Genomic DNA, 20,994 nt, shown 5'->3' on the forward strand with positions numbered 1-20,994 from the left:
CAAAGCTACTTTGTATTGTTGCAAAATCACCAACTCCACCAACAATATTATAAAAATTCAAAATTAATAATTGAAACTAGAATAAGACTTTGTAATATTTAATTGAGAGAAATTTAAAGTGGCTAATTGTTGCAAAGTAACTATAATTGAGAGAAATGAGAGAAAGAGAAGATTGAATTGGTGTGGATTAAAATGAAAATGGAGAGGGGTTTATATAGGGGTGGGGATGGGTTAAAGTGTTTAAAAAAAAGTTTGGGGGGAGGGGGGGGGGGGTTCGGGCCAAAAGGGGAGTTTGGAACCGTTTGCCAAAGATCATTTTTGCAAATGGACCGTTGGCCAACGGTCCAGCCCATATACCCAACGGCTACATTTTAATTTTCATCGGTTTAACCGGTCCGGTTCCGGTCCCAAAAAATCAAAACCGGACCGGTATGTTTTAAATGGTCAACCGGAGCCGGTAAATCGGTTCCATTTGCCCGATTAGGTTCCGATTTTACCGGTCCATACACCGTTTTGAACTTAAAATAAACCAAACCGGTTGATAGGCTTAGTATAGAATCTGATAAAGTATTGGGAAAATGGTCCAACATTATTTTGTGTATTATATTTTGCAAAATGGCCTCCGCATTTCATTAGAAAAGACGTGAAGTGACATGATTTGTAGTCTTATTATCGTTCCAATCTTGAGAATAAAACAAAATATATGGTCATTTTTGTTGGACAAATGTCGAAAATTGTCTTTCTGGTTTCCGAAATGGTTTACTTTTGACATCCGTTTAAAATTGAAGTCGATCATGCCCTCTTCGTTACAAAATTGACACACATTTACTTTGTGATTACGAAATGATTTAATTTTACCCTTTTTACCAGCGAAACCATTAGAAAATATGAATAATCAAGAGTTTTACATGTTATATTTCTTTACAAAATGACCAAGCGCTGACGTGATGAACAATGAGTCATAACCAAGCTGTGAGTGTTCGAAATCAAATGAATCCTTATTTGTATTTTCGGGCGTTCAAACATAGTTGGATAACTTTAATTGTGAGAGTAAATAGTTTGTGACTTTATTGTTAGGTGGGTAATCTAGTTTATTTAATCTTGATAAAAAATAATCTTATTCTTTTACTATTATAGTGATTAAGATAAGTGTTTGTACATGAAAATGTTAAGTAGCAGCTAACTAGCTATTTGCATATTGAGAGCACTAGGAGAAAATCACACAACAAAAAAAGTACCCCAAATTTCTATTTTGCTTTGAGAATCCTTTATTAAAAGCTTTTGATTTCTACATTCATACCTGTCCTCATACAAAAAGAGATACAAAATAATATTAGGGAGGGTTAAATAATAATAATATCTCCACATAAAGAAAAAACAACACTTCGGCCCATCAACTATCTTTTGATTCTTCCAAATGCTCACTTCAATAGCAGCATAGTTACTGGTGAACTATAATTTACAATAACTTTTGCTCACTCTAGTAACTATGTGTTACATTGCAATTTATCTTGAACTTTTTTTTAAAGAAAAATTAAAAGGAAAATGAAGTATCAATACTATAATCATGAGCTTAATTTCTTGCATTTTTTACCTCTCAATTCCTGTTTACAGAGGACAACAAGAGATAATTTTGAGCCATTGATCCACACACTTGAGATGGAATATATGAGAACAAGGCAATTGTCTGATTTCTTCTTTGTCTTTGTATTTAGCCAAAACAGATACAACATTCCCGTTATGCAACAAAATGAGGTTAATTTCACGTATAGTCACCGAATTTTTATCTACTTAATCAAGTAAAAAAATCACATAACTACTTTGTCATATCAATATAACTAGATTTTACCTATTATAACATAAGTAAAGTAACATATCAAAACTATTTTTTGTGATATTAAAATAATTGAACGTGTGTGAATTGCTCAAAATATATAAATTTTCGGAGAGTCAAATTATTGGCACTTCGGGTTATCGTCTTTTCTCCAAGGGTGTTTTGGTATGACTCAAAATATTTTTGAAAATGGTTTTCATAAAATAAGTCATTTTCTCGTTCTCATGTTGTTAGAAAATAATTTTTACTTAAATATATTTTATCTTTGAAAAGAGAAAAACGACTACCCTCACTTTTAAGTGGAAGTAAATTTATTTTACAATTATTTCAACTCTTAACTTCATATCATCACTTTAATTAATTTAACATTCTTATCTACCTTTAATACTCAAAAAAAAAAAAAATCATCAAAACTCAATCGGCTTTGCTAATATTATTATCCATCTTTTAAAAATATTTTTTTTCAGAAAATAGTTTCAACCCTCCTAAAAAACACCAAAAAAAATCTTCCACAAAAATATTTTTCAGAAAACAAGTCATATTTCAGAAAACATTTTCTAGAAAATACTTTCCGTCATGCCAAACACACCTATTTTACAATTTTTTTCTTCTCTAATTCAAGGTGTTTAATCTAGAAGATAGATCACTTACAGCATTTTCATTATCCATAGCAGAACTTGTAATCTCCTCTTTATTTTCCTTATAATTCCAGCTTGGCAAATTGGAGAGTTGTTCATCAGATGCACCTTTATCAACAGATCCCATGTTCATGTTGTAGCCAAGAAGGCTACTCAAAATTGGCACACAACAACACAACAGTACAAATAATATGAAGGGGAAAGAGTAGGTGACAGCATTCCAAGCTAGTAGTGATATGCAAAGCACATGAAGTTTAGGAGCATGATGAAATGATCCAAATCTTGAACCAAATACCCAAACATTCCCCATCACAAACCATATGGCAAAGAATAGCTCTATACATGTCCTGCATCTTTCCATCCGAGGCGACAACACCTCGAAAAGAATTTTTACACTATCGATCGCAATATTACGGGTTACTTGTTCATATCGGTACGAGATTAGTCACCTCGAAAAATAAGATAGGTTAAGAGTGTGTTTGGTACGAGGGAAAATGTTTTCCACGGCAAATGATTTCTTACAGAATATGTGGTTTTCTTACTTATTTTCTTTGTGTTTGACAAACAAGAAGAAAATATTGTCCCAAGAGAATTTATGATAATTTAAGCAAACAAGATAGGTGTGGAGATGGGGGTTGGTGGTCGGGGGAGTGGGAAGTGGGGTCGAGAGTGGGTGTTGGGCGTAGAGAGGGGACAATCAGCGTAGAATGCCACTTGTTTTCCCTACTCACGCAGGAGGTCATTTTCCTAATTCTGGGCGATGAATTTATTTTCCTAAAAAAATGTTTTTCAAAACATCTTCGACCAACCAAACATTTGAGAAAAATGAAAAAACATGTTCTGGAAAATGTTTTCCTCCCTACCAAACACATTCTAATATCCCGCAACAAAAGGTTAACATATGTTGATAGTGTAAAAGTACTTTATGTTATCACCTATATAAGTTAAATCCTAGAAAGAATCCACATTTTCTTTATAATATTTATCCTGAATAACAATGTTCTATGCAAATTCTTGAAAATGCACTTTGTAGGGGTAAATTGAATTAGCTGGCATCTAGTTTATGCATAAAAGTATAAGTTCCTTAGTATATCATTGTATACTGAAGGAGAAAGAAACATTTTGAGACAATTCATTCTTGTATACAATTTTTAATATATAAGAAGAAATGCAGCATGGTCAAAAGTCAAAATCAGTTGTTGGTACTAGAATCCTTTCTTGCTTCACATAGAATGCTTTATTGATTAAGTATACTTATTTACTTTTAGAAGACCTTGTGTGACTAATAGAAAAAGAAAACTTAAGTTAGCAGTTTAGAGAAACTATAGATTAGTGTAGTATTTTTTTTATTTGTTACACATGTTGAAAAATCTAAAAATGAGACCTATCAAACTCTTTCATTCATGTCAACACACACACAAGAAAAAAAGCATTTGAAATGCTCCATTTCATAAAAGTATTCATTATTTGGAAACTACCCAAAGTAGAAATCATGGTATTAAACCTCAAGTGCACAAATAACCATGAAAATTAGTTGATTTAACTTCTATACGATATATCAGGTCACCTAAAAAAATAACTACACGCCACTTTTCATAAAACCAAGAATCAGTTACCAGAAAAACGAAGCAAGTTAATTTTTATAGAGTCAATGTATATAGGTTACCTTGATTCGTCGTGGCTTATTTGCTGCTCAATATCAGAATTTGCAGCAGAATCATCTGTTTGCCTGACATATAATGCCCAATATCTCCAATAAAGCAGAACCAAACTAATGACACAACCAAAACCATATCCAAAAACCCAAATCCTCATTGGCCAAACAGGCCTTTCCTTTTTGGAAACAACCAATGTATATGCTGTTGCAATTATCTGAACACTTAAAGCTATACACTCCATCATCATCCAAGTGACAGAATTAAATGGATTTGAGCCAAGTTGTGATCTTGAACTATTTTGGTAATGAAATACTCTTCTTAAGAAACTGAAAATCCTTGATCTTGATACTCTAATTGCCATTCTAATCAAGAATGAAGAAGAAGAAGAGGGTGTTCTTCTTACATCAAGATCCATTCTTTCTGGAACAATAATCCTAGGACTATTACACAATGAGTCTGTTGTAATAAAGTAACGGCTATTCATGATTGGAAATAATGACACCACTACAGGATTTGCCAATAGGGAGAAATTTCCTGGAACTTTCAACTTTTTACTAATATGTCATCAGTAATAATACCTTTGAAATAAGGCATGTAGGCCTGCCCCTTTGTAGGTGATTTACTAGTGAGGTGAAGAAAAGAGTGGATCAATCAAAGGAGTACCACGAGCCCTTTGCCCCACCTCTCTAACCAGCTTGCGTGGTTCACCGCCTTCCAAGTATAGACTAAAAGAGTGATTAAGTCGATACAGAGGTGACCTTGCTTGCAAGAAGAAGCAAAACTGACGCAATTCAACCTATTTCACAACCCAAGTTTCAATCTTTAAAAATGGTTTTTGCATGCAAAATTTTAAGAATTTCAACAAAAAAGTTCCCACCTTTAAGTGAAGAAAAGGGTGGATCAATCAAAGGGGTACTACGAGCCCTCGGGCCCCACGTATCTAACCAGCTCGTATGGTTCACCACTTACACCAAAATAGTGATTCAGTCGATACAGACTGCGATCACAAAGAGAAGCACAATCTCCCCAACTCAAGTTTTAAAATTTAAATTTCAAGAACTTCAACAAAAAATTAAAGTTCCCACCTTTAAAAAAGTGAACAAGATGGGAAATTAGAATAGAGAACAGAGAAATGAAAGTGGGAATAAAAAGGAAGGAATAAGAAGAGAAATAGGTTATGGGGTTGAACAAACATGACAGATGGAGGGTGAAGTTTTGGTTCAGATGGTGACCAAAAATCAAACAGTCCCTATTGCTTTGATTTCAAGTGAATTTTTAAAGAACTACTATAACCGTTGGCCTAACTTCCTCAGATGATTTTGGCTTCTTTTTTTCTTTTTGTTTATTTAGGAAGAAGCAAAGTATGTAAGATGAAAGCAGTGTGGGGTTCTTGAAATACACATTACTCTTTGAATTAGAACATCAGCAAACATATTCTTTTTCTTTTTCTGATGTTAACGTTGAGTCAATCCCATTTTAAGATATTATTTGGATATATAAGTAATTAAGATTTTTGAATAATGGCGGGTACAGTAGCTAATCGGTTGCTGAGGCTAGCAGTTGGCCACCTAATCAAAACCAGCAGCAAAAGCAAGAGAAAATGATCAAATTGGTCCTTAATGTATGACTTTTGTTCTATTTGGTCCTTAATGTATAAATCGGATGGAAATGGTTCTTAGTGTATTTTAAGAAGTGGTCCGTTTAGTCCTAATCCATATAAGTAATAAATGGGTGCTCCAAAATTTTTAAATCAAAATCTATATTTAGTTCAAAAATGACTTTTGATTTGTCAAAACTAACGGAGTTTTGCTACTTAAAAGAGTAAAGTAGCTACCGCTAGAGAATCGCATGTGCACTGCATTGTGAGTAATAAATATAAACTCAAAACTGTAGCTCCGCCCCTGCGTTTAGTCCTAATCCATATAAGTAAAAGTGTCTACCATTCATCCTGATGTGAGTAATTAAACTACAAAACCACATTAAATACCACATTAAATACCCTAATACTAACTTGAAAGAGCCATGGAAATTTTTTTCTTGCATGCGACTAATTTCTTGGTTTGATCTTTATTTGGAAAGATATTTTTTGCTGAGAAAGTGATTTTCTCGTATTTGGGGCTGCTCCAAGAAGAATCTGGAAAATCTAGGCTTTTGTTATGTGTGTATCATGTGGGTTCTATTTATGTAGACGATATAAGGATTGCGTATCATTAGTTATAAGGCTTAGGACCAACTTGGTCACTATCTTTTATGCATTAAGAACCATCTCTATTATACTAGTGTCATTTGTGACCTCGCCTAATTACATTAAAATCTATATTTTACAATCTTTTTTGTTGTGTTTTTTTCAAATCCTACTCTTGTTTTTTTTTTTTTTTTTTTGTAACACTATATTTTTGTTGTAAAGGTAGTTCGAACAGTTTCTCAATGTTTCTAAAATATTTAATCATATAAAAGTTTTAGTAAGTTAGAAAACAACATTTATCTTAGAGTATATTTAGCTTCCTTTTTATTTTCAAACAAATGCATGCACCAAAGTTCTTCCTCTTTTTATTATACTGAAATTTGGGGCTAAACTTTTTAATGATTCAAATTGAGTTTTACCTTGTGTTGGATTAACTTTTTTTTTTCTTTTCTCAATTAAACTTACATTGACTAACCCATTTTTGGGAGAAAAATGAAATATTTACGGTATTTCAGTAATATAAAAAATAATTGATGTTACAAATTGTTGTATAATGGTGTCAATGAAGTTAACTTATAAATAAAAATAGCATTTAAAATTAAATAAATAAAAGTCTTGATATGACAAAATACTTTTGTAGATGTTCCTTCAAATTAAATCATACAAAAGGAACTGAAAACTGAATGAAATTATTTGTTTTTCTTACTTTAATCTTTCCTTTTCCTTAAAAAAGCATGTTAAGAAATGGTGTATTTTTTTTTCTTAATTTAATTTATTTTTTAAAGAAATTTATATTGTAATTTCTCAAAACTATGTAATTACTTTTCTAAATATGTTTAGCTATATATAAAAATAATTTTTAATTTAATAATTAAGCATGTACTACTAAGATAGAAAGAGAATGTCACGATAACTTTTTTACTTGACTATAATAAATTTTATAGGAAAATAATAATTTGAAACAAGTTTAATAATCATTTCCACGTAAAAGAAAGACAACAAACTTTTTGATCAATTTTAAATTGGTTGAACAAATAGATTTTTTGTGGTGTTACTATCACCTTTTCCACATCATCACTCCTTGTACCATTAAAAAAGCCCATATAGTTATTCAAATTTACCAAAATAGGTGAGAACTTGCAAGGTAATTAAAACTTCAATTAGGGGTAAAATGAATAAAAACATTTAAATTGGTTGAAAAATAAATTTTTGTAGTGTCACTATCACCTTTTACACATCATCACTCTTTATAGTATTAAAAAGTACATATAGTTATTCAAATTTACCAAAATAGGTGATAACTTTTAAGGTGTTTTTTTTTTTTTTTTAAATAAGTAAATTATTTTTATTATATAGGGGTAAATGAACAAAAACCCTCACCTGTGTGGACTAAAAAAGTTGGAAATTCAAAATGAACCTTATATACACGTGTGGACTTTATATGTTAAGGATCAAATGGAACCAAAACCTGTTCATTAAGGACTACTTTGATAATTTTCTCGCACAAGCAGCAACGTGTGGTTTAATATATGTGGTCAGCCAATGTCAGAGCTGGTATTCTGATTTTTTTGTACACAAAATACTATACTGCTTAATACTTTGATTGGGACTTCTTATTTTGATTTTCTTATATGGCAAAGTACCTGAAAGCATTAAGCATAAGTTGTGTCGTATCCCATTGGTGTTAGAGTGTTAGTCGGTACGAATTTGCCTAACTATGCGCAATGGCTTTAAGTTAGGGTCATTCGTGTTTTCACTGTAATAATTTTGGCTCGATATTGCCCTTACAATTTGTTTGGATGGTTGTTATTATATTGTATTGTATTGTTTTTTTAATATAATATTTGTTTCAATTGTTGTTTAAGTTTTATAGCAACGAAAAAGTCTCATAATATGTAACAAATCGTGTCGTTACCTTTAATCCTTCTCATTTTGTCCTTTGCTTAAAATTTAATAATTCCTATTTAGTCCTTTACCTTAATCTTTTTTAATAATAACTCTACCTCGTGTAGGCCGAAGAAGTATTGGGGAGAGGTCATTAGACAGACATAGCGCAGATCCGACTTACCGAGGATATGACCTTATATAAGAAATTATGGAGAAGACGAATTAGGTAGAGGGTTAGTTATTAATTGAGTGTTGTCTTACTTATCCTTGCATACTGATAGTCGTAGTATTACTCCTGTATAGGTCCTTATCTTTAATAATAGTTTGCCATGCCTTGTATAAGGGTCCATGTTTTGAGTGTATTTTTATTAGAAATTATGTTTTAAGGTGCCATTTGTCTAAGGGCTACTATGTCTTAAGCTAAGACCAATCTTGTTCATTCATTTTGATACGAGTTGTATGAGGTTCTGTCATTTAGAGCTCATGCCTGCCTATAAGATATATTTAGTGGTAAAGGCTGTTCAAAAACGATTCTACATGTTTTAACAGTTTCTTTTTTTAGCTTAATCAAAGAACTAAATATAGTATAGTTTGATTTTAATAAGTTTGAACAACTTTAACAAAGTTCCTAGCTCCGCCACTGTTAATTAGAGACCATGCCTGCCTATAAGTTGTCCTAGCTTAATCAAAGAACTTTAATAAGTGCATAAGTTGTCCATAACTTGATATCTCTTTTTCTGTAATCTGGAACTTTTGCTTTGTTTTCAAAATTCAGAAACACAATAAAGTTGTATCAAATATGCAACTACTGCTGGATGAAAGGAAAAGGGATTTAAAATTGGAAATGTTGGACGAAGAGAAAGCGATACGAATCATTCAATCATTGCTGTGAGTATATCAAAATTTTCATTGAGACTTTCCTTTATTTTTTTGTATTTGTTTTTTTTTTTTGTTGTTTTTTTTTTTTTTTTTTTTTTTTTTTTGTTAATAAAGTATAAGAGAGAAAGGGCAGCAGTTGGATCCTTATTGTTTACTACTATTTGTTAATAGAGGTGTATCTTTTGTTTCCGGCCATCTGTGATGATGTTCCAAGTACTGTATGCTTTTTGTACTTGGAAAATAGTGTAGTTTGTTTTTGGCCATATGTGGTAGCTAGCCCTTGGAATATGAGCCTAGGATGATGTTCCCAAGTAGTGTATGCTTTTTGAACTTTGAAACATATTAGCTTTGTCAAAAAAAGATTATTCTCCTTTTTTTTTTTTAATTTATCTTAAAAAAATTATCTCCTTTCTATATTTAAAAACAATTTAACATTATAAGATGATTTACAGCCACACAAATATCAAAGGCTTATTTTGGACCACACATTTCAAAAGTCTTCGTCCTTTATTTCTTAAACTTTCATGCAAGTCAAAAAGAGAGACAATCTTTTTGAGACGGAGGGAGTAGTAGTTTTGTTTCTGGCCATCTGTGGCAGCCACGGGTGAAGCTACAGTGTTAAAGAGGGGTTCAGGCAAATCCAATAGCTTTGCGTAGACCCTATATTTTTATTATAGAAGTAAATGTTGATATTATTTACTTGCGAACCCACATACACAAATAAGCGGACGGTTCAGTGGTAATGCAGAGGCTAGAGAAGCTCTCTCTTTCCAGAGATGTGGGTTTGAAACGCCACTAGTGCCTATATTTTTTTTTTTTTTTATAATAAGCAAGATTCTCTTTTAATTCACTTTTTAAAATTAGAAGAACGTATAATTAGAACTCATGCAATTCTTTTCCTTTGAGGGTAACTTTTTGTTATCATACAAAATATTGTACATAATTTCTTTTAACACTTTATATTTTAAAAACAAAATATAAAATTGACAAATCAATAAGCAAAAAGCAAATTGAATTCTTCCGATACTTGCTACTACAATTCTTTTTCATCGTTTTCTTTCACAAAGCTAAACCCAAAATTAGATTTTTAAAATATATAAAATACTTTTTACGGATGAATTTTATGATTTTATTTAGACAATATTGAAGATTGTAAAAAGAAGTACAAAATTTATATAATAAAAGAAGGGAAAAAACTATCTACTTTTTAAGAGAAATATTTTAGAACTTTGAACTAAATTACTCAAAATCTTCATATTATTAAATAAAGTTTTTACAACAACATCTAAGGTAATGTATGTAAAACACATGACTAACATCTTATTAACTTGAATTAATTCTCACTATTATAAATATTAATAATAATGTTACTATGTGAAGTAAATGCAACAATTATAAAAAAAAATAGGCAAGACTAGATTTTATTTTTTTTTTTATGTATGTGTATATATTTAAGGTCTCGGATTATAATTTAGCTTTAGGCGATTAATTTTATTGAGACATCCTTGATTGTTATACATTAGCTTGAGGTTGTTGTCTTACCTTAAAAGCCTAGGAATGTTTATATCCCAAACCTATCAAATCCTGAAAAAAAAAAAACATTGTTTTTACAAGGTTAAAATTATGTTATATATATAGTAGATGCGAACCTCTTTAGGCTTCTTCGGACTTTTTTATATGAGCCGGAAAGGATGATGTTTATATCAGTGAATATACTATGTGCTCTTATTTTTTTGACTTTCTATGCATATCTTGCTTATTGCTAATTGAATTTAGGCAAATCCTATACTATATTCTTTTCATTTTTGACTTTTCTATGCATATCTTGCTCATTGCTGACTATATTTTAGCAAATTCATTTCTTTTTAGGCCGGGGTTACATTTTGGTGGTTCCAAACCAACTCTGCGTCCAAAAAGTATATGGAGAAGATAGAGCTTCTCAAGAAAGACAACATTGCTAAATTTGTTTCCATGGAGGAGAAGATAGAGCTTCTCAAGAAAGACAACATTGCACAGGGTTGAGCATGAGGTCTCTAAAAACCATGCCCAACTCAAAGTCATGCAAATTCTTAAGAAAAATAGTAGGTTTTAGTGAGTACGTATTTGGCATTAGGCAAGCTTGGATTTTATTTTGAAAATTTCAAATTATGGGAGGGTATGATCTCATTTTACAGAAAGATGCTGACTCAGGATTTTGATGTGGGAAATTTACGATCTTTATATTCAATTCTGGCTCTTATTGTTGTTTGAGAACTCATGAATTCAAGTGGCTATGTGCCTGTTGCCTTGCAGAATGATGGAATGAGGGAATCATTATCTGAGGTTTTCATTTTCGAAAAAAGTAGCTTGATGCTACAATTTTAGATTAGTGAATTCTTTTCTACATTTTATCGTTCCTTGATTTAATTCTCTGGCCACATTCTTCCACCTTGCGCAAATTGAAGTAACAAGCAGTACAAGATTCTCTCTACCTTCGGGTTGTTCACTCAATTTGTTAAAATGTATGAACAATAAAGATTTATCTTTTTCGCCACATCTCTGTGTGTACAATTTAACATGGATAGGTTGAGTGGCATGGGATGGCAAATACTATTGAGTGGCATGGGATGGCAAATACTATGTCTTTTTCAATGGCTTGAGAATTTTGAGTCCTTATTATGGCGATAGGAGGTGGAGCATATCTGAAGAGCTTAACATCTAGAAGTTATAAGTAATTGCTTCAGTATTAGTGAAATCTGATTGTAATTCTTTCATTTTTAATTCTTTCCATGGATCACATCAGAAAGCACCTGTACCATTACTTTCATGCATAACTCACATGCTAAGGTTAGACCATTTAATGATTCATCACTTTTATTTACATAGACTATCAACTACATATTGCTTGAAATCAAAGCATATACATATAGGTTGACAGCGGTAAACTAGAAACTATAGGTTAAGCAACTAGGAAAAGTGTAACGAACGAAATTTGTTCAAGCTAGCATGCTGGAAGATCAATCAACTAAAATGACCATAGGCCTATGAGTACACACTTAGGCCATGATTCGTATTTTGATGGAAAACATCTTTTATTTTTCTCAGCTTTCAAAGAATGTTTCCTGAAAATTTGGATCAAGCTTGTCAAGAAATGCTTCCTTCTCGGACAGAAAGAAAGGGAACACGATGAAAATTCTCAATGTGAAACACCATATCATTTCCCCGTAGAAAACTGTTAGTTAGATGGAGAAATTCTCTTTATTCTGTTTCCCCAGTCATTATGTATTTATGTGAAGATTACATCATAGATGCAGCTCACTTTGGATTAAATAACTCTTTTTAGAGGCAGCACACTATGGACTAAATAACTAAACCAGTGTTGTATCATGACAACCTCGAGATAAGTTGTTTATATCTAGCGAAATTCTTCCATTAGTTTACTCTTCCCTTACCAAAACCATCCTCCAGAAAAGTAGAAGACAAAATGAAAGGGAAATGTGAGTTGCAACAGTCAAGATTGATGTGTTTTGCATCTTGTTTATTGTATTATAGAGTTCCATGTTACTGACTGAATATACCTTTTTGATTTTGTCAAAACTGATTGAATGCCTTAACAAGGAAAGAGATGGAACACACAGGAAAACAAGGAAATACACTAATGCCATTGCCATCAACTTTCTCCAAGTTTAGGTTAAAGAAATAGACAAAGAAAGATGAACTATCTTGTATCTAACTATTTTAGAGGGTAAATATCTCAAAAGGTCATTGAACTTTGAGAAACTATGTAGTAAAGTCATTGAACTTTGCTACATATCAATAAAATCACTCAATTTTGGCCTATTATCTCATAAAATCACTCAACTACATATGTCATTAAAAAAAATCTGACATGACAATATTAATTAATTATTTTGTGCCATGTAGACGTGGGCACAATAAAATAAAATAAATCTATATCTTTATACCCACACCCACTCACCAACCCTTCATCCAAATCCACAATAAAATAAAATAAATCCATATCTTTAGATGGGCGAATTCATAATTTAAACATCGTAAATTATAAAATGAGAAAGTGAATTTCGAAATATATAAATCTGTATTTATTAAACTTGTTTTTTCACAAACATATGAATCATCGTTCAAAGCATTGGATTTTATCGAACCTGCAAGTCCTTGATTAAATCATTATTTCGTGTCTATGAGTCAACATTTGTTATAATCGGTGGGGCTAATAACTCTTTGTTTTAGATGAAAAAACAACTTATTTTGATTAAATACATTGCATGTATTCCCAATACTTCAAAGCCATATCGTCACTATTTTGCATCCCTCTCCTCTTGAAGTCTGGAGTTTGGATTGGCTTATGAAGTTACCCTTATAAATGTTTTTTCAGCTTTTTTTGAGTGTTTGGCTGGCCAGCTTAAAGCCATTTTATGCTTAAAATAAGCCTAAAAAAATAATTGGGCCCGTTTGGCTTAGCTTATTTAAAACAGCTTATAAGCTGAAAACAACTTATAAGCCAAGAAAAATAAGTTAGCCTACCCCAACTTATTTTTTTTTTTGGCTTATAAGCTGTTTTTTTTAAGCCCATCCAAACAGGCTCTTAGTTTTTGGCAGACTAGCTATGTGCAATTTTAAGTTGTTTTTTTTTTTTTTTTTTTTTTTCTCTTTTCATGTTTATCGGTTTCACTATTAACAAATTTTATTGGTGTTCAAATTAATGTAGATTAATTATGAAGCTCTCACCATCAAGACCTATATACATATTTGTTCAATTTTGTACTGACATTATGTCTTAGTTACACGGATGATTTTCTTTGTACCATAAGATAGATTATTTCGCGTCTCATTACAAACTTCAAGCACTAGAAGTGTGGGTCGGTAGTAGTTTAAAATTGTTTTAATTTCAATGAATCATGGGGGGGGGGGGGGGGGGGTGTGATTAGTACTCGGCATTCTTTTTTGTTTCAAATTTGTTATGTGTTGCTTCAATAATTTAGCATTTGAGTCGATGCTTTCACATGGAACTTTTGAAACCCTCAAGAAGTTCTCCTTTTTCATAATCTTTTTTTACACCATGCTGCACTCAATTAGACACTTGTCAAAATAAATAAAGTATCTTTTATTTGTGTGTGTGAGAGAGAGATCAAAGTGATATTTTTCACTTATACTTCTCACAATATAAACTAAGTGAACTTTTTAACATTCTTATGTGAAAAATTTACAATTTATATTACTTTTCTTTCTGAGTTTTTCATATATCTAAATCTTAATTTTAATATTTCATAATATTCATTGTCTATTATTGTGGAAAAATAGGTTTTGCATGAAGGGTTGGTGAGTGAGTGTGGGTATAAAGGTATGAATTTATTTTATTTTATTGTGGAGCCCACATCTATATGACATAAAATAATTAATTAATATTGCCATGTCAGATTTTTTAATGACATATGTAGTTGAGTAATTTTATGAGATAATAAGCCAAAATTAAGTAATTTTATTGATATATAAGAAATTAAATGGCTTTACTGCATAGGTTCACAAAGTTCAATAACATATTTACCCCTATTTGAGAAGAATGTGTAAGCTTTTCTACATTTTAGTTCCTAAAGATTCCTTCATCTGCTGGGTTTCTCTAAAGACTACATGTTCGGTAGATTGCAGAACTCTTAGACTGTGCGGCGTGGTTAGATGCTGGGCCGGGCTTAATGGATGCTGCCACGCAAGGTGCTCTACAAGCAGGGAAGCCCGTAGGTGCGTTCAAGATAGGTAGAGAAGCAGGGGAATGAACGGCTACAAATTTTCATCCATACTTACCATCAGAATGTTGTCTTACATGCAGGTAAGGACAGCATCAGATACATGATTTTTCTTATGTTTTTTGGGGTCGTTGGTTTGAGTTATGCAGGGTATAGTTATTCATGTAGCATAAAGTAATACATAAATTTTTTCATAACTTAAACATGTATTAGGTGTGCCGGATTGTAACCTTGTAACCAAACACCAGTGGTGTGCCGAATTTTATAAATAGCAATTAAATTTGCAACCAGCTTTAAACATGTCTGACGTTCAAGTAGCTGAAGCAGCATGTTTCAAGTAATAAACTAGCAGCATTGTCAGCTCCAAAAAAGAGCTTCTTTAGTCACTGTTCTACAAAATCAGAGATTCTGGATTCGATCCCAGTAGAGTAAAATTAAAAATCATTTCTCAAGGCAAAGTTTCATAGATATTATGACTATTCGAGCAAAGTTACATAGAAACTATGCCTTGTCCGAAATAGCTCTTTAGAAATTAAGTTACATGCATAAGCTGTGTAGTAATTAATTCACAAGACATGGTTTCATAGAAACTACACCTATGCGGGCAAAGTTACATAAAAACTATGTCTTGTCCGGTATATTCTGTAGAAATAAAGTTATGTCGGATAACTTAATTTCTATAGAACTATGCCAGACAAAGCAAGTTGCTATGTAACTTTGCCCGAATAGGTATAATTTCTATGAAACCCTGCCTTGCTTTATTTTTTCGATCACTTTTTTATTACTTAAAATACCAAAGATGCAAAAATTAAAGACCTGCGATTTGAGGGGCAAAAATTAAAGACCACCCCAAGATAGGGCATTCCTGCAAATTGCCCGCCAATTTTTCCTTATCTGGCCTAAATCGCTTAATGCTATTGCTCGAGTGAACATTTTGTCTATAGTGAGTAATCCAATACATACTCGTTGCTTTTTGTTCAAGCTAAAATTTTGAGAAAAAATATATATACTCATTGTCAAATCGTATCCTTAACGGAGCTCCAACATGAAATAGCTGGACTCCACGTGTCCAAATTTTTTGACAAAAAAAGATTCATATTTACCACTCAACTTTTGGCTATGATTAACATAACTCTCAAGTTGAAGCTTTGTTAGGGATCTAGGAAGAAAATGAAACGTTTTGCTAAAGATGAGACAGATTAGATCAAAAAGGGTTAAGTTAACTCAATTTTGAACATTGCATAAGCAAATTTAACCATTTTCCCTATTACCCGATGTTCTGTATATATGCATTGAAATCTCGATTTCTACATATTCGTGCCTTATAAGACTTTAAACACTTCCTAAAAAAATTCATACTCATAACCCTAATTAAGAGTGAAGAGACCTTATCAGTTAATAATACTACATAATTTGACCCTATGTGCTATAATAATAGTGACTTTTTGGACTTAAAAATGTAGATGACGGCACACATTATTTGGCCCAAGCACGGCGGTGTGTCGTTACAACAACAAACAATTGGTCAAGTAAATATTACTCCCTTCGTCTCGATTTATACGACGTAGTTTGAGTAGTCACGCAATTTAAGAAATAAAAGAAGACTTTTGAATCTTTGTGGTCTAAAACAAGTCAAAGATACTTGTGTGGTTATAGATTATCTCGTTAATGATAAAGTGTAATGTTTAAAATTAAATTGTTTCCAAATAAGTAAATACTATGTTATTATTTTTTGGATGGACTAAAAAAGAAAGTGTGCCATATAAATTGAGACTAAATAAGTACTCTCTCTGTCCCAATTTATAGGACGCACTTTTTTTTTTGGTCAATTCAAAAAAGAATGACACATTTTCTTATGACAATAATTTAACTTTTAACTTTATCTTTTTACATTTAACGAGATATTTATAACCAGACAAATATGTTTGACTGTTTTTAGACCGCAAGATTTAAAAGTACGGAGGGAGTAAATGTTTAGTGTGAATCGGGTCGAACCAAACCCGAAGTTCCCAACTACGCACATCTCTTCGATTAGGTAATTGAAAAATCTGATTTTCGAATTTCGATTTTAGGTCAATGTTGTTTTTTCTAGGGTTCTTAGTGATTCTTTTAACCTAGTTTGATTGTTTACATTCAGGAAAAGAAAATTTTGATTTTTGAGTAAAGGGGTTATTTTTTTTGAAAAAATTACTCGACGTGGCAAACATTTAGACTGTATTTATAAAACGTATCTATAGTTTCAAAAACTTATGCTATTGTATTTACGAAACATAGGACTGATACGGGATGCTCTGAGCTCTTTCGCGCAATTTCAGCTAATATACAATTGATACCTGCCTTATACAGCTTAACTTATACCCACCTGATACAATTGATACTCACCTGGTACAACTTAGCTTATACACCCACCTGATACATCATTGATACCCGCCTGATACAACAAATGTAGCTACGTTTTGTAAATACGCAAACTGTTGTTACGTATCGTAATTACGCTCCAAACTATAGCTATTTATGATTTTTTTTTTTTTTTTAATTATAGATTTTATGGAGAATTTTGAAGTGTGACAACTGCAGCAAGACCTACATGGGCACCAGCAAAAGGTGGGAATGAACAAGGTGGAACTTGAATATTTGGTCCATCTCAGAAGTATTCTTCCAGAGATATTGCTGCTCACACGACCTTAAAACCCAGGTTATTATTCTTGTCCAATTCTCTTTCTTTTTCCATGTTTGTTTTTGAACTTCTGTAGAACTTTGTTTAGGTATGGAGGTTGAAAATTAGGTGAGAAGGTTAGTAGGTAGTTGAGTGTTGTCGTACTTGATTTAGGTATCGTGTTGTTTCTTTCTCTCCAGCATTTATTACTATATGTTGCTGCACTTGTTTTGTATATTGATATTTTGTTGTCTCACTTTTCTTACATTCCTACATCGGTTACATTTCTTTTGAGCCGAGGGTCTATTGGAAACAACCTCTCTACCCCCATAAAGGTAGGAGTGAGTTCTGCGTACATCCTACACTCCCCCGATCCCACTTGTGGGATTACACTGGGTATGTTTTTGTTGTTGTTGTTGTTATAGAACTTTGTTTATCCTTTTCTGTGGAAAGTACTGGTTTATGAAATGTATGCAAGTAATTGAATTATTGATTCTTTTTCATTACATTGAGATATGTTATGGACTTGGGGAAGAGAAAAAAGAATGTGATATAATTCAGCTGTTTAAATCGAAGGGATGCAATAGTTGTGATGATTCTTAAATTACTTTAGATGTTACTTTGACATATAGTTCTTAAGCCCCCACACCCCACCCCATCCCCCAAAATGAAAAAAATAAAGTTCTTGTTAAAGTAGGCTAATATGTGTGAAGATAGCTATATTTATCTTCATGGATTCTAAAAATCTAGAAAAACAATATTTGAGATATTCTAGTGATAAAACCAATGTAGAGACATAACTAGAGTGATATTTAGAAGCAAAAGGGGGATGACTTTGATTTATCCTACACTATTGGATAAACTATGTTGGAGGCTTTATTGTTGTAAGGGACATCGATGGCTTCCAAAAGTGCAAAAGATGGGATTATTTTGGCTTAACTTAGCCGGCTCCATTCTCCAACCTGAAGTTGCAGTAGTGAGCTTTTTGGTTATTGAGTGGAGATTTCTGATGTTATTTTGTGTTTTGGTGAACTGAAGTGGCTTATGCTAAAACGTAACTAAGCCCAATCGAAAGGTTATGTTGAATATAAGTGTAGCTGATAATGATAATATGTGTGCTTTTTGAATAGATTATGCTATGGTTATTCAGCTTGGTATATTTATTGTCTCCTCCTATAGTTATAGCTTCCAACTAGACAGGTTTGCCCACAGAAAAAGGGAAGTCCTTGTGAAGTCAATCTTTGCAAGAGAAAGACATTGTGTATTTAAGATACAACTAAAGATATGCATTCTTATTGTATACTCTGTATGGGCAAAATTATACGTATTTCTGCATATGAGTTGTGGAAAATTTAGGCATCAATAGTATGACAAGGATCAATTTATCAAAATGATAGTATGACAAGGATCTGTGTGTATCATGAATGCTATAATTAGAAAAGGATGTATAGTGTCTGATGTCCTTTGCCCTTGTTATCTACTTATTGTAGTTGGTGGAATGAATTAGATTATTTATAGGTGGTTGTAGGCTTTTAGTGATTTTAGTTCGTGTCACTTCCAAGTAGAAACAGTTTAATCCAAGTTGATTTGAGGACTGAAATTATATATTTGCATGAGAAACAGGGTTGATGATGTATGCTGTAATTTGTGTCAAACTGGTTGATGAACTTGCATTAATCGTATTTCCTGGCATAGGAAAATTTAGACATGTTGTCCTCTTGATTGTATCATGAGTCAAGATTGAACTCGACACCCCATATTCATGCATAACACAAACAGAGCAGTTTCTATTCCCATTAATGATTCTGCCTGAGTAGCTTAAATTGGTTATCCTCTAAATTGTATCATGATTCTAAATCTCTATTTCCATTGTCGTGTATGACTCAGAAAGGAGGGACAGGACGCTCAGGATGAGTTGCATAGGAGAAACCTCCGGGAAGAGTTGGAAGACCGTGAGAGGAGACATTTTTCTTCAAAAGATAAGGGCTATGGTATGTGAAATGTGGGCATACTCTCTCCCTCCTGCCTCCGTCCCCCACAAACATATGGACACATGCTAAATGCTATCTGATTTTGTTCAACTCTTAAACTTGTACTGTATTTTGCTGCAGAGGACAGAGATCGTAGAAAGAGTGGTCAACTCCTTTTAGAAGGTGAGTGCTGTTTGTTCACTAGACTAGTCTCGAATTTCAAACAAGGTTCTCATCAAGTTCCCATTATCATATGATATTGTGCTGCAGGGGAAAAAATAGAGATCGAGGATCGCATTGTACCACTCAGCACTGACGCTGATGACTATGCTGACATCAAAAGTGATGATGAGAGGTTTGTTCGTTGTTCCCTATTTGTACAAACACACTTTTAATAAGCTCTTACATGTGCAAATGTGAAACGATTGATAGTTTTCACTGATAAATTACGAATGTCGGATATTCATTTTTTGTTGTGCAATCAAAATTTGTTGCTGAACACATGTACTCAATATTATGAGTCTGTTCTTGATGTGGTTCCCCCTTACTGTAGCTTTGCCTTAACACTGTTACTTTTTTGTTACTTCAAAAACTTATAAGTTGTTTACACTGATTTTAGTGACGATGACGATGATGATGATGATGATGAAGATGATACAGAGGCTCTCCTGGCAGAGCTTGAACAGATAAAGAAGGAGAAAGCAGAGGAGAAACTTCGAAAAGTAAGTATAACTAAAAGCTGAGTAGTTTCTTTATCTGTTTGTACGTCGGTCCTTCAATTTATTTGTTTCTTAAACTTCATTTCCTAAAGTTAATATTAGAATTGGCGGTATTCCTTCTCTATGTAAATAGCTTCTAGAACTGTGTAAAATTTCCATTCAGAGCCAGAATGGAAAGGGGTTTCAACCAATCGTTATATCCCATCTGAATACCAACAATCAACATTGCTATAAACTCAAAGTTCTGCGTTTTTGGTAGGAACGGTTAGAGCAAGAGGAGGAGCTTAAAGCAAAGGAAGCAGAAATGTTGAAGGGAAATCCTCTGATAAACCAGCCGACGTCTTTCAGTGTCAAGAGAAGGTTGACCCCTCATGATATGTTTTTTTTTTTAAGATTCTTTAGCTTTACTTTTTGGTGTAAAATCTAACATATTCGGCTTTAATTTATTCTCTCTTTAGGTGGGACGATGATGTGGTCTTCAAGAATCAGGCTCGCGGGGAAATGAAGGCAGCCAAACGCTTTATAAACGACACCATCCGGAATGACTTCCATTGGAAGTTTCTCCACAAGTAAATGAAATGATAGTAGGATTTGATGTGAAAAAAGCAAAGCAACAAAGATTGGCGCCTAGTGGATTATTTTTGTTGAGTTGTTCCTCAAATGTCTCTACATCATTCTGTTAAAATATTCAAGCATCACCGTTATATTGTCATTCTTAAACTAGCTATGGAAATATATCTTCTGTTTTCGATTCTGTTCTTCTCTTTTATAATTTGATTTGATTAGCGGAAAAGCAACTAAAGAAAAGGCTAGATACATAGATGACC

General features: G+C 32.6%; 1 protein-coding gene and 1 pseudogene across 1 annotated transcript; one reads left to right on the forward strand and one right to left on the reverse strand.

The window, feature by feature from the left end:
* Positions 1 to 3,446: 3,446 nt before the first annotated feature.
* LOC132037545 (uncharacterized) lies at positions 3,447 to 4,739 on the reverse strand. Its single transcript, XM_059428070.1, has one exon. The coding sequence runs from the start codon at positions 4,612 to 4,614 to the stop codon at positions 4,135 to 4,137; it is 480 nt and encodes a 159-aa protein (XP_059284053.1). The 5' UTR covers positions 4,615 to 4,739; the 3' UTR covers positions 3,447 to 4,134.
* A 10,382-nt stretch (positions 4,740 to 15,121) lies between these two features.
* Positions 15,122 to 20,899, forward strand: LOC132038256 (uncharacterized; annotated as a pseudogene).
* The last annotated feature ends 95 nt before the right edge of the window (positions 20,900 to 20,994 follow it).

This window comes from Lycium ferocissimum, chromosome 11 (genome assembly GCF_029784015.1).
Source record: "Lycium ferocissimum isolate CSIRO_LF1 chromosome 11, AGI_CSIRO_Lferr_CH_V1, whole genome shotgun sequence".
NCBI lineage: Eukaryota > Viridiplantae > Streptophyta > Magnoliopsida > Solanales > Solanaceae > Lycium > Lycium ferocissimum.